Source organism: Sminthopsis crassicaudata, chromosome 2 (genome assembly GCF_048593235.1).
Source record: "Sminthopsis crassicaudata isolate SCR6 chromosome 2, ASM4859323v1, whole genome shotgun sequence".
Taxonomy (NCBI): Eukaryota; Metazoa; Chordata; class Mammalia; order Dasyuromorphia; family Dasyuridae; genus Sminthopsis; species Sminthopsis crassicaudata.
This window is the reverse complement of record NC_133618.1, coordinates 577,114,604-577,127,268: the sequence shown is the minus strand read 5'-3', so window position 1 is coordinate 577,127,268 and position 12,665 is coordinate 577,114,604. Positions and strand designations below refer to the sequence as shown.

Sequence of the window (12,665 nt, the reverse complement as noted above, 5' to 3'; positions counted from 1 at the left end):
TCTCCCGGCCCCGTCTCGCTGAATCCCTAAGGTGGGGGTGGGGCGCTTTTTAAAGAGGCTGGACCTCGGGGTGATCGCTCGGCTTTCCGGGGGGCCGCCCCTGCCGGATCAAGAGATTCCCGCCTCCAGTGGGCCTTGGGGGTCCTGGGGTCAGTGTGCCCACGTGGTTCTCGGGCCGGGCAGTGGCTGCCAGTGGCCGACACCCCGATTTCCTCCCGGGGAGGCTCTCCCTCAGGGCACTACCTCCCCAGAAGGAAGGATTTATTACCGCCTGCTGTGTGCCAGGCCCGTGTTATGTCATCTGCTCCTCACTACAACCCTGGGAGGTAGGTGCTATTCCAAGGAGGGTTATCCCATATCCCCATTTCACAGAAGAAGAAACTGAGGCAGACAGGTGAAGCGCCTTACCCAGGGCCACAGGGCCAGGAGGTGTCTGAGGCAGGATTTGAATTCAGAACCTCGTAGCCCCCGGAAGACTCAGCGCTCTGCCCATGGTGCCACCTGGGCAGTGAGTCCAGCCAGGGGGGCACGAGTGTGAATAAAACCAGCTCTCCCAGCAGCCCGAGCCAGGCCAGCCCTCAGGTGGAATGGATCCCCCCCCTCCACGTCTTGGAGCCCCCACGTGGGGATCAAGGGGAGAGGGCCGACCCCCAGGGAGAATTCCGCCGCCCCAGGCTGGGGTGGGTGGGTCCTGTCCCCCCCTCAGCCCCCCCAACCTGCCCCGGAGCCTGCCTCTCCAGGTCGCGGGGTTTTCCCTGTGCTTCCTTGCTGCGGCTCAGGCAGTCCTGGAGCACTTTGAGTCCCTTCCCTTATCCCTGTGGGGATAGCGTGGGTGTCTAGCACTATTGTCACACGCCTTACAAAGGGGGGAGGGGGCCTCGAGCCCAGGTTCCCGCTGCCACGCCCACCTCCAGGCCCAGCCCGCAGGGGAGAAGCAGCGTCAGCCCTGACCCGCATCTGAGCGGCTGAGGCGGGAGTCTGCTGTGACCTGACCGGCGCCTGGCTCTGAGTCAGACCCGAACCTCGGAGTCCAGAAGCGAGCTTTGTGTTTAATCTCCGTGTTCTCCGTGGTAGCGAACCGCTGAGCCGGCCCTGCTCTAGACTTCGCCCTCGGGGGAATGCCGAGACCTGGTCCTCGTGCATCACCTCGGGCATCACCTCCCGTATCACCCTGGGGCATCACCTCCCGTATCACCCCGGGGCATCACCTCCCGCATCACCTCCCGCATCACCTCCCGCTTCACCTCCGGCATCACCTCCCGCATCACCTCCCGCATCACCTCCCGCTTCACCTCCCGCATCACCTCCCGCATCACCTCCCGCTTCACCTCGGGGCATCACCTCCCGCTTCACCTCCCGCATCACCTCCCGCTTCACCTCGGGGCATCACCTCCCGCATCACCTCCCGCTTCACCTCCGGCATCACCTCCCGCATCACCTCCCGCATCACCTCCCGCTTCACCTCCCGCATCACCTCCCGCATCACCTCCCGCTTCACCTCCCGCATCACCTCCCGCTTCACCTCGGGGCATCACCTCCCGCATCACCTCCAGCTTCACCTCCCGCATCACCTCCCGCTTCACCTCCGGCATCACCTCCGGCATCACCTCCCGCTTCACTTCGGGGCATCACCTTCCACTTCACCTCGGGGCATCACCTCCCGCTTCACCTCGGGGCATCACCTCCCGCATCACTGCTTTGTGAGAAGTGCAAGCAGGGGCCGCCGGATGTAGCTTCGGAGGGTCCCGGCTCTTCTAGGAGTCCCAGCGTGCTCTGCGACGGAGCGCAGCCGGGCCGGGCCCACCTCTGGGACCCCACGTCTTTAGGGTCGCCCCTTGCCTTTCTGTCTTACTTTATTCTTAGAGAGAACGGGCTAAGCTCGGCCTTAACTATGGAACCTCGCGGGATCTTGAAAGCCTTTCCCAAACGGAAGAAAATGAGATCCGACCCGGAGCGGAGCGAGCTCTGGAAGATTCCCAAGAAGGAAGAAGTGGACGGGGGAGGTAAGCCCCGTTTTCCCCTCACTCACTCGTCCCCCCCCCCCCCACTAAGTCCATCTAGAACTAGCTTCCAAAAGCGCCCTGCTTTCCAACTCAGTCCCACCCCCAAGCCGGGTCCGGGCTCATTTAGACCGCGGGGCCCACGCCCTTGGTGAGTGAGGCTGTCCAAGGCTCTGAGCTCTGAGGAGCAGCCGCAGTGGGCCGGGAAGCGCCGCACCCTTAGGGAGACTGAGGGAAGCCGCCCAGGGGCCCTTTCTGAGAGAGTGAGGAGAGGCGCGTCCAGGGGCAGTCCCTTCAGGAAGAGGAGCAGGGTGAGGAGGAAGAAAAGGGAGCTTTTCCCTAGTAACAGGCGGCCTGTTTCCTAGACAGGAAGACCGCCCTCCCCTTTTATAGGTAAGGAAATGCAGGCTCCGAGAGAGGAGTGACCCCTACACCACAGTATGAAGCAAACTTTGAATCCGATCTCACCTGACCCATGTCCAACACCTCCCCCATACCCTGCTCACTCTCTGATTCATGCTTTGAGTTGGAGAGAGAAGAGAGGGGCAGATGATGAGGGGGATTGGGCTGCTTCTTATGCAGAGTGGCTGAGCCCCCTGCAAGTCCACGTGTTACCCGCGGGCATCGGCCGAGCCCGGGCAGAGCTCTTTGAGAAGCAAATCATCCAGCATGGGGGCCGAATCTGCTCCCCCCAGGCCCCAGGGATCACCCATGTTGTGGTGGACGAAGCTGTAGAGTGGGAGCGAGCCCTCCGCCTCCTGAAGTTGTCCCGGCTGCCCCCCAGTGTCCAGGTGGTGAAGTCGGCTTGGCTGAGCCAGTGCTTGCAAGAGCGGACGCTGGTGGACTCCGCTGGATTCAGCATCTTCATCCCTGGCAGGTGAGCCCAGCCGCAGGGCCTGGCTCCCATTTGTGGCAGCAGATGCCCCACTGACTTGACTTCAACTGAACCACCAAAAGTGCCTCCTCATACAGGATTTTTGGCTAATTCTTTTTTTTTTTTTTTTTTTTTTTTTAATTTTTTCCCCCTGAGGCTGGGGTTAAGTGACTTGCCCAGGGTCACACAGCTAGGACGTGTTAAGTGTCTGAGAGCACATTTGAACTCGGGACCTCCTTAATTCAAGGCTGGCGCTCTACCCACTGCGCCACCTAGCTGCCCCTTGGCTAAATCTTAGAGAAGTCAAAGTTCTTTATCCCCACCAGACAAATGGCCAGACTAAGGCCCCTCAGGAAAGGTCTCATTGCAGCCTGGGACTGTGGTGGCTCAGTGTTCTGCTGTCTCCCTGTCCCTCCAGGTACCGGGACAAGTCAGACAATCAGGTCGCATCTTCCCAGCCCGGGTGTTCTGGAACTTCAGCCCAGGCGGGGCTTCCTTCCGCTGCTCCCTTCGCCCCATCTCAGGAGCCACACTCAGAACTGAACACTCAGACACAGGTCAGGTGCTCATCCAAACCCCACTGTTTTCCTCCTCAGGTTGTTGGAAACTGGGGGACCCTTAGGAAACTGGTCACTCAGAGGTCAGGGTATGAAGATAGTCTGGAAAGTTCCATCCATGTGGGGGCAGGCGAGCTTGTTGTTCTGGGAGGTCTTCCCCCTGCATTTGGTCAGCAGTCATGGGTCACCTCATTACAGTCCCAGGACAGAGCCCTGGGTGGGTGTTATTGGAAGAGACACGTTCCCTTCTTTAGAGTGTCCCCTCAGATGGAGGGAAGCCTGGACCTTCCCTTCTTGGAGCTCCAGTATGTTGGAAGGACCCTTCTGAGAAAGGTCAGGTAATTCCCAAGGCCAGGAAAATCCCAAACTAAGGGAGCAGTGAGAGTGTCTGCCTTTGGGAGCCACTGGTCAGAGAGAAGGGGCAGGGAGGGGAGGGCCCGGATTAATTGTGTGGCTCTCTCTATTTCAAGCCCAACTCTTATGAAAGCAGTGACGAGGAAGAAGTACAAGTCACCCCGGCTGACCTGGAAGCCCTGATCACTGGCCGGTACCCAGGCACTCCTGAGGCAGACGCTGAGCCCTGCCTGGCCCCCACGGTCAGTGATAAGTGGGTGTGCGCCCAGCCCTCTAGCCAGAAGATGACCAACCACAATTCCCACATTACCGAGAAGCTGGAAGTGCTGGCCAAAGCCTATGCTGTCCAAGGCGACAGGTGGCGGTCACTGAGCTACTCCAAGGCTATTAATGCCCTCAAAAGCTTTCACAAGCCTGTTACCTCCTACCAGGTAGGATCCCCAAACACCTCAGGGCAGGAGTAATGGCTCCCACCTTCAGGGAAGTCTGATCTGAAGGAGGAGAGCCCTTCCTGTTGTTGGGGAACCCCTGTCTGAGTGGGGCTCAGAGGGAGGGAATGCAGAAGTCTTCCAACTACTCAACAAATATTAAACACCTACAGTGCCAGGCACTGGGGGGATACAAGTACAAAGTATAAAATAATTCCTACTTATAAGAAACTAATATTTGAAAGAAGACAGAAAGTGAGTGTAAAAATATATACAGCAAAACCATAAAGTTAACAAGCAAAAATATGTGCCAAGTTGTTGAGTCCAAGGTAGTTTGGAAAGGAGGGACCCAGAAGTGGGAGGGTCAGGAAGGGCTTGGCTGCATTTGGGACTCTCAACTGAGAAATGAGAGAGGGTATTCCAGACATAAGGGGTGGAGGGCTACACGGCTAGAGCAAAGAGTTGGGAGTTGGGCTGCCAGGTGTGCGGAGCAGAGGAAAGGTCGGTTTGGCTGAATTGTTCCTGGCTATTACATACCTCATATACCTTAGGTATATTGCCCTATAGCCAGCTTTGTCCTGGCTTGATCTCTGCCTCCAACTCTGTATAACCATGCAGCTTTCTACCATCCTGAACTCACCCTTACCTAGTTTTGAGCTTCAGGGAGCACCCCCCTCCCCAAGCTAGCACAGTTGTAGCTTGTTAATCTGGATTCCCCTCACCCTGCCTCCTTTTTTTTTTTTTTTTTTTTTTTAACCATACTTAGTTCTTGTGTCACTATTACCACATTCCGCAGGAAGCCTGTGGCATCCCTGGGATTGGAAAGCGCATGGCAGAGAAGATCATGGAGATTGTAGAAAGTGGCCATCTTCGCAAACTGGACCACATCAGTGACAGTGTACCTGTCTTGGAGCTCTTCTCTAATATCTGGGGAGTTGGAAGCAAGACTGCCCAGATGTGGTATCAGCAGGTCACTCCTCTGCCCTAATCCCACCTCCCACTCCCTCACTGCTACTTTGTGGGCCACTTCACTTGATTTAGCGGGAGTTCAGATCTGCCCTTTGCTGGAGATATGAAATCCATTTCGTCTCTTTCCTCGGATGGAAATCCAAGTTTATTTGCACCTGCTCCTCATTATTCCCTTCCTCATTTCCTAGAACTGTTCTAATAGCTCGGGATATTTCCATTATTTTCTTCCTAGGAAAGAAAAGATTCTGCTTTTCCTGATTCTTTCTGGGCACTGACCCTGTACTCCTAAGGATGATCTCCCATCCGTCCTTCCTCTGAGATTGGGGTCCCTGTATAAGTGACTCGTATCTCCCAGTGGTGGCTTAGTGTTACTGGGTCCAAACCTCACTGCCTCCTCCTGTGTGGCTGGTTTTTTCAGGGTTTCCGGACTCTGGAGGACATTGAAAGTCGGGCCACCCTGACTTCTCAGCAGGCCATCGGCCTGAAGTATTATGAGGACTTCCTCAAGCGCATACCCAGGGAAGAGGCCGCAGAGATTGAGCAGACTGTGAGCAGAAACCCCACATTGGGAAAAGGAGGGCTGGGAGGAAAGGGAAGGGGTTTTCAAATGAAGTCCACAGGGTAGGAAGCATGGTGTCCTCCACCTACCTCCCCTACTGAGCCCATAAGACTCTGGTCAAGGAGGCTGGGAAGTAGGAGTCTGGCAGACTGGAGGGGCCGAAAGGTGAAAGTGAAGGAGGGAGAGCTGGCTTTTGTGGCTTCCCTGGAGGCCCCAAATCCACTGTGTCATCTTCAGAATCAGAGGGGGGGGGGGGGACAGAGAACAGTAATGGAGATCGGAAGCGTTGGGGAGGGGAAGGACCGTGGCCCATGCTGCTCCCGGGCAGAGAGCCCCTGGTCTCCTCCCTGCCTCTGCTTACAGATTTGTCTTAAAGTGAAGATGGGAGGTAGCATGTAAGAGTGAAGAGGCCCCTCCAGCATCTAGCCTCCTGTCCCCTTTAGCAGAAGGCATGAGGCTAGGGCGGACAAACAGGTCTGGGCTGAAGCCTGCATGTCCCAGGCCAGACTTACCCTTTGCCCTGAAGGATGCAGCCTCTCAGGTTAAAGCTAACATAGGGTTGTATAGACTTATATTTGGGGTTAGGATGGAGGTTGATTTGGGCCAGAGTTATCACTGGGGTAACTATTTCGAGGCAGGATGAGGCCTGAATGACAAGGCAGTGCTAGCTCTAGTTGAATTTAAATGGGCACATCCTTCAACATAATAGGCACTTAAAATATTTTAAAAACGGAATTGAATTTGTCCTCCTTTTCCTCATCCAAAAACCTTTTCCTCTTTGACTGCCAGAGCCAGAACATCTGAAAAGCCCATTAAAGCCGGACAGGATGGTCACTACAATCATTGTGGGAGACAAGAGGGACAATGTGGAGTATAGAGTGAAGATGGGGAGACCCCTGGGGACAAGCACCAAGATTAGTTTGTGCTGTCTGGCTGTCCATCCATCACGGGGCAGTCCCGTTTGGGCTGACGTTGTCACTCATTCACGGTGCCCAGCCATAAAGAATACCCTCTCCACCCCCCACCCCCAACTTGAATTAGATCAGAAGCGCTTCTCTTCCATGTTTGAACAGACAGAAGCTTTGGGTCCGGTTCAGAGGTCTTATTGATAGAATTCCGCATCCCAGTCCCCTCCTCCTTTCCCTTGGGATAGGCCCAAGAAGGGAATTAAGGGATTAGTGGATGCCGCTTGTCAGGAGACCACTGAGGCCTGCTCCTATCCTTTAGAAGACCACAAGAAGGTGGGAAAGGCCATCTGCATGAGAAAGACCTCAGTGTCTTTGGGATGGAGTCTAATGAGTTTATCTCCCCTTAATGAAGGATAATCCTAGGATTGAAAATTACCCCTTGTTTTAAGCCAAAAGGAAGCAGGGTATTGATCTTCTCTCTCCCTCCCACCCCCAATCAAAGATTGGCCCCTGGGTGCTAGGCACCTGGTCAGTCCTCAGGCCTCATCTCCTTTTATACCTACCCTCCTCTCCCCTTTAGATTCATAGATCTAGAGGAGAGGGACCTAGGCTTTACATAGCCCATCCATCTAGTTAGATTTGAGGGCAGTGGGGGAAGGAAATTTTCTGCTCTTCAGTATTTCTAGAGGATTGGTTCTGCATTCTCCCTCAGGGACATGTTACAGTGCTACATCAGTCACTTAATCAGCAAGGATTTATTAGGGGTCTACTGTTTTCCAGACACTATGCCAGATCCTGAGAATACTGATTAAAAAATGAGGCAGTCCATGCTTTCAAGGCTTCATTCTATTGGAGGGATATGAGATTTTCATAAGATAAGAAAATGCAGTATTTGTACATACAGATTTTGTAGTGAAGGTAGAAGTAGCAGGTGCTAACAGCTGGGGGGATCAGAAAGTGTTTTCTTGAAGGAGTTGGCATAGAAGCTGAGCCTTGAAGGGAGTGAGGGTCTTCAAGAAGTGGAGGTGAAGAGAAAGAGCATTCTGATCCTAGTGGGCCAAAGCAAGAGGGTAGGAAATAAACTATGATTCATGGGGAGGCTAACACAGACCTGTTTGGCTGGATCCCAGAAATAAACCTTGATCCTAAGAGAGCAGGGAACCACTAAAAATCTGAGCAAGAGAATGATCAGAGTGAAGCTCTAAGAATATCTGCTTCCTCTGTGACTGGATTAGAGACAAGAGAGATTTGAAGGAGGAAGTCATTGTTATAGTCTAGGTGAGAAATGGTGAGGACCTACATCAGGTGGTTGTGGTGAGAATAGAGAGAAAAGGACATGATGTGGAGGGGGAGTCCATGATAGTTGGCAGCCTTTTGGCTTAGGGGAGTGAAAGAGAGTAAGAGTTGAGGATGGCTCTATTGAATCCGAATTATTGGAAGAATGATGGTTTTTGATAAAAATAAGAAAGTCAAAAGGAAGAATGCATTTTAAGGAGAAAGATAATGAATACTGTTTTGTACTCATTGAATTTCAGGTCCTATGGAGAATCTGGGTAGAGATGTCCAGGAAACATTTGGAAATGCAAGACGGGAGCTTGAGATAGAAATGGAGGAAGGATGGATATTAGCCTGAGGTCATTTGTGTAGAGATCACCAGAAAAGGAGAGGGAGGGAGGGAGGGAGGGAGGGAGGGAGGGAGGGAGGGAGAGAGAGAGAGAGAGAGAGAGAGAGAGAGAGAGAGAGAGAGAGAGAGAGAGAGAGAGAGAAGATGCATCCATGTATAAAGGGCAGTTTTTCCTCTTTCTGCTGCAAAGGAGATTTAAAAAAAAAAAAAGGCTTGGTCTGATAGGCCAGAAGAGAATATCAATAGATTATACAGACAGAATGGAATATTCTAATAGAAGAATTCTCCAATAGAAGAGATACCAATGGTCAGAAGGACCCATGGAGAGGAGTCTCCAGCATGAGAGGCAGTCAGCATCATCAGATGTGTCTGGGGTCATGATGAAGGTTGGGAACAATGAAAGCCCTGCAAAGAGGATGGCAATTTTGTATTAAGAAGGAAGGCCAAATGGCAGGGAATGCCCAAATTCCTAGAAAAATAGGCTGTGAAAGGGAGGAAAGGACAAGGCAGGACAAGAACTAAAATCAGATCAAGTGAAGACTTTAAGGATGAAGATGTGGACAAATTTGAAGGCTGAGGGGAAAGAATCAGTGAATAAAAGGGGGACTTAGAAATGGCCTTTTCCTATTAGTCAGTTCTACCTGTCATCCATTCTCTAACTCTCCTGTTATTTCAACCCATTGTCATCCTTTTCTTATAAAAGGTAGAGTATGACCTGTGCCCTCTCCCTGCCCGCCTACTTCCCTGCCCAGGAGCACTTAGTTTCTGTTCTCTTTTCTCTCCTCCCTCCTGTATGCATGTGAATTATGACTACCCCATGCCCAGAGCAGGGTTGGCTTGAGGCCCGTGGGTAGTCCCTGACCACCAGTTCCTCTGCTTTTCCATTTTGTAGGTCCGAGAAGCAGCTCACAGTCTTAACCCTGGGCTGCTGTCTGTGGCATGTGGCTCGTATCGCCGGGGAAAGGCAACCTGTGGGGATGTGGATGTGCTGGTCACTCACCCTGATGGACGATCCCACCAGGGGATCTTTGGACAGCTCCTGGATACCCTTCGGCAGCAAGGTATGGCCCAGGGCAGCCTTTGGGAGATTCCTCAAAGGAAGAGAGCAGGGGAGACATCTTGGGCGCTCAGATGGGAGCACCGGTAGGAAGGGAGCACAATGTAATCCAAGAGAACTGGATGGAAATTAGGAGGCCTTCCTAAAGTCCCGAGTTTTATTAGCCCTCTGTGTGTTGTTAGACAATCACTGCCCTTCTGTGGACTGTCTCAAAGGGGATTCTGATCCTGACAATCTAGATTTCTAGAAATCCAAGAAGAAATGAGTTTGCAATTGAGGGGTGGGATTTTAGACTCTTACTCCCCCCCCACAATTTCCTCTTCTTTGCCTTCCTGGCACAGGGTTCCTGACAGATGACCTGGTCAGTCAGGATGATAATGGGCAGCAGCAGAAGTATCTGGGTGTGTGCCAACTGCCAGGGCCCGGTCGGCTCCACCGACGTTTGGACATCATTGTGGTGCCGTACAGCGAGTTTGCCTGTGCCTTGCTGTATTTCACTGGTTCTGCCTACTTTAACCGCTCCATGAGAGCCCTGGCCAAGACAAAGAGCATGAGCCTGTCAGAGCACAACCTCTGCACTGCTGTTGTGCGTGATGGCCGTGGCCTCAAGGTGGGGCCCGGCCGGGCGTTGCCCACCCCCACTGAGAAGGACGTCTTCAGACTTCTGGGCCTGCCATACCGTGAGCCCTCTGAGCGGGACTGGTGACCCCATCCCCTTGCTAGCCCTGGGTCATTCTCCCACAATGGGGGTTCTCCCTGCACCCCATATCAGGCTTTTTCTTCAACTCACCTTTGGGTTTCTTTGCTCTATAAAGAACCAGAGGGTGATCACCATCCTTCCTAGCTCACTGCTGGGAGGTCTGACTATTCACGAACCGTTGCTTTTTCCTGGAAGTACCTCCATTGGCCCTCACTTTTGCACTAGATTGTGAGTGTGTGGGGTTTTTTATAAGCTTTACTCCTCCCCTTGCCCTAGTTTAATAAGCAGCAGGTGGCTGCTATACAGCCTATCCCACTTCCTGTGCTGAGGACTTGGGCGTACCTAGAAGGGTCTCACAGACTCCCGTCCTACTTCTACTCAAGCACCAGGAGGATAGAATGTCTTTTACCAAGGGGGATGCTTGGCTTGCTTTCCCCTTTTTTACTTACTTCCTCTGCCTTTAAAGGATTAGAGGAAGAGAGTGGTCCAGTGCTGGAATGTATCCTGTGGGTCAAGAGTGGGAGGGGAGACTAAGAGAATAGTAAAATCCTTGAGGCATGCTATCTTCTGGTGTCTGTAATTCTTGCCTCCCACAACTCCTTTTCTGGGCCTAATTTCCCACATTGAGGAGGGTGGTCCTCTTCTATATTTTTTATTTTATTTTTAATTTATTGAAGCTTTTTATTTTCAAGACATATGCAAGGATAATTTTTCAACATTGATCCTTGCAAAATTTTTGTTCCAATTACTCCTCTTCCTTTTACCCCTTCCCCTAGATGGCAAATAAGCCAATATGTGTTTAAAATGGTTAAAAATTATGTAAATTGAATATAGGTATACATATTTATACAAGTATCTTGCTGTACAAGAAAAATCTGATCAAAAAAGAAAAAAATGAGAAAGAAAATAAAATGCAAAATAAAACAACAACAAAAGAAGTGCAAATGTTTTGTTGTGGTCTACCCTCTGTCCCCACATTTCTCTCTCTGGGCACAGATGGTTCTCTTCATTATAAGATCACTGGAACTGGTCTGAATCACCTCGCTGTTGAAAAGAGTCACATCCATTAGAAATGATCATCATGTACAGTGATCTCCTGGTCCTGCTCATTTTACTCAGCATCAGTTCACGTAAGTCTCTCCAGGCCTTTCTGAAATCATCCTGCCGGTCATTTCTTACAGAACAATAATATTCCATAACATCATATACCACAATTTATTAAGCCATTCTCCACCAATGGGCATTTGCTCAGTTTCCAGTTCCTTGCCAGAGAGCGATCATCTTTAAAGTTCAGCTGCCAGCAGCTCAGACAGGACCTGAGTTGGCCCAGGTGGACTCAGGAATTGGAACTCCTACAGCCAGAGAGTTAGGGGGAGTGGAGAGGTGTGTATGCGGTAAAGCTCCTTACCCATCGAACGGAATGTACCTGTCAGCCCTGCTTGTGGAACTGTGGGGAGACAAGGAGGAGAAGGTGGGGTCCCTGGCCTGAGGGAGCCCCCATGCTGGTTAAGGAGCACAGACAGACACACCATTAAGGGCTAACTCACGAGGTGCCGGTGAGTGCACCAGGAGTTTGGAGGAAGGGGAGCAGAGCTGTGGGCGCCAGCGGTCAGGGAAAGCTCCCTAGAGGTGGGGGAGCCTTAGAGATTCCAGTTGGGGGGTGGGGAGGTGCGTGTTCTAAGTGGAGCAACATCAGGGGGGAGACATAGTTATGAACATGCCCCTTATGCACCAAGAAAGGAGCGCTGAGATTGGAGCAGCGTCTCTTTGGGGGAAATTGAAAAGCATTTAAAAGGCCACAGGGAGCCTCAGAAGATGAGAGGCAATTGAGATGATGCAGTAGAAATGGGAAACTATTAACATTTTCTAAGCAGTGCAATGACAAGCAAAGTCTTTAGAAAGAAACCTGGTTTTGATGTGCTAGCTGAGTTTTCAGGACAAGAGATTAGAGATGGGGAGAGAGACTGGAAATGGAATCCTGGAGCTGTCGAGGGCTCTTGGGTCACCTAATCCGGCCCCTGGCTCAATTCAAGAATGCCCTCTGCAGGACTCACTTCAGAGCAGCAGCTGTGGGCAGGGGAAGGAACACTGTTCTTGGGCTCAAAAGATTTGAGTGGGGGGGGGCTGGCTCTTGGGTTTCCTGGTCAGGAGATCCCTAATCTTAGCTTCTCTAAAGTGAAGATAATCCCTGCACTGTCTACCACTCAGGGTGATGGGGAAGCTCTTCAAACCTTAAAGCACTGCAGAGATGTAAGCTAGTCTTTATTATATCTGTTGCCTAAGAACAGGGTTCCGTGTCTAGTGTTCAATGAGTGTTGGGAGGAACTTCTTCCAGGAGTTGGGACAAAGTCTTTCTCTGTGGCTTTATCTGGTGTTCCTAGCTTGGCTTTTTAGAGCCGCCTAGAATAAGTCCAGCCTCCTCCACAGGTGCCCTTTAGATCCTGTCAGACAGCCACCCTAACCCTGGGCTTCCCATCACTCCCGCCCCTTTCACTGAATCTCAGGAGTCAGAGGACACCTTTTAGTCCAGCCTGTACCTTGTTACACATCGCCTCAACGGCATCCCTAAAGGGGTCTCCAAGCTGCACTGGGAGGTCTCCAGTGAGAGAACATATCCACATAACCCCCAATTGTG

General features: G+C 51.9%; 1 protein-coding gene across 1 annotated transcript; it reads left to right on the top strand.

Moving 5' to 3' along the window:
* The first annotated feature begins 1 nt into the window (after position 1).
* Positions 2–10,954, top strand: POLL (DNA polymerase lambda). Its single transcript, XM_074295385.1, has 9 exons — positions 2–326; positions 1,864–2,003; positions 2,583–2,877; positions 3,293–3,431; positions 3,902–4,216; positions 5,010–5,183; positions 5,601–5,729; positions 9,166–9,334; positions 9,672–10,954. Exons 1-9 carry the CDS (start codon positions 295–297, stop codon positions 10,034–10,036), a joined length of 1,758 nt encoding a protein of 585 aa, XP_074151486.1. The 5' UTR covers positions 2–294; the 3' UTR covers positions 10,037–10,954.
* Positions 10,955–12,665: the final 1,711 nt, after the last annotated feature.

Excerpts from the sequence above, each read along its gene's own strand:
- POLL (XM_074295385.1), top strand. The coding sequence starts at position 295 with ATGTCATCTGCTCCTCACTACAACCCTGGGAG. Across the intron at positions 2,004-2,582 it reads GGAAGAAGTGGACGGGGGAG|AGTGGCTGAGCCCCCTGCAA; the intron begins GTAAGCCCCGTT and ends CTTCTTATGCAG. Across the intron at positions 2,878-3,292 it reads AGCATCTTCATCCCTGGCAG|GTACCGGGACAAGTCAGACA; the intron begins GTGAGCCCAGCC and ends CTGTCCCTCCAG.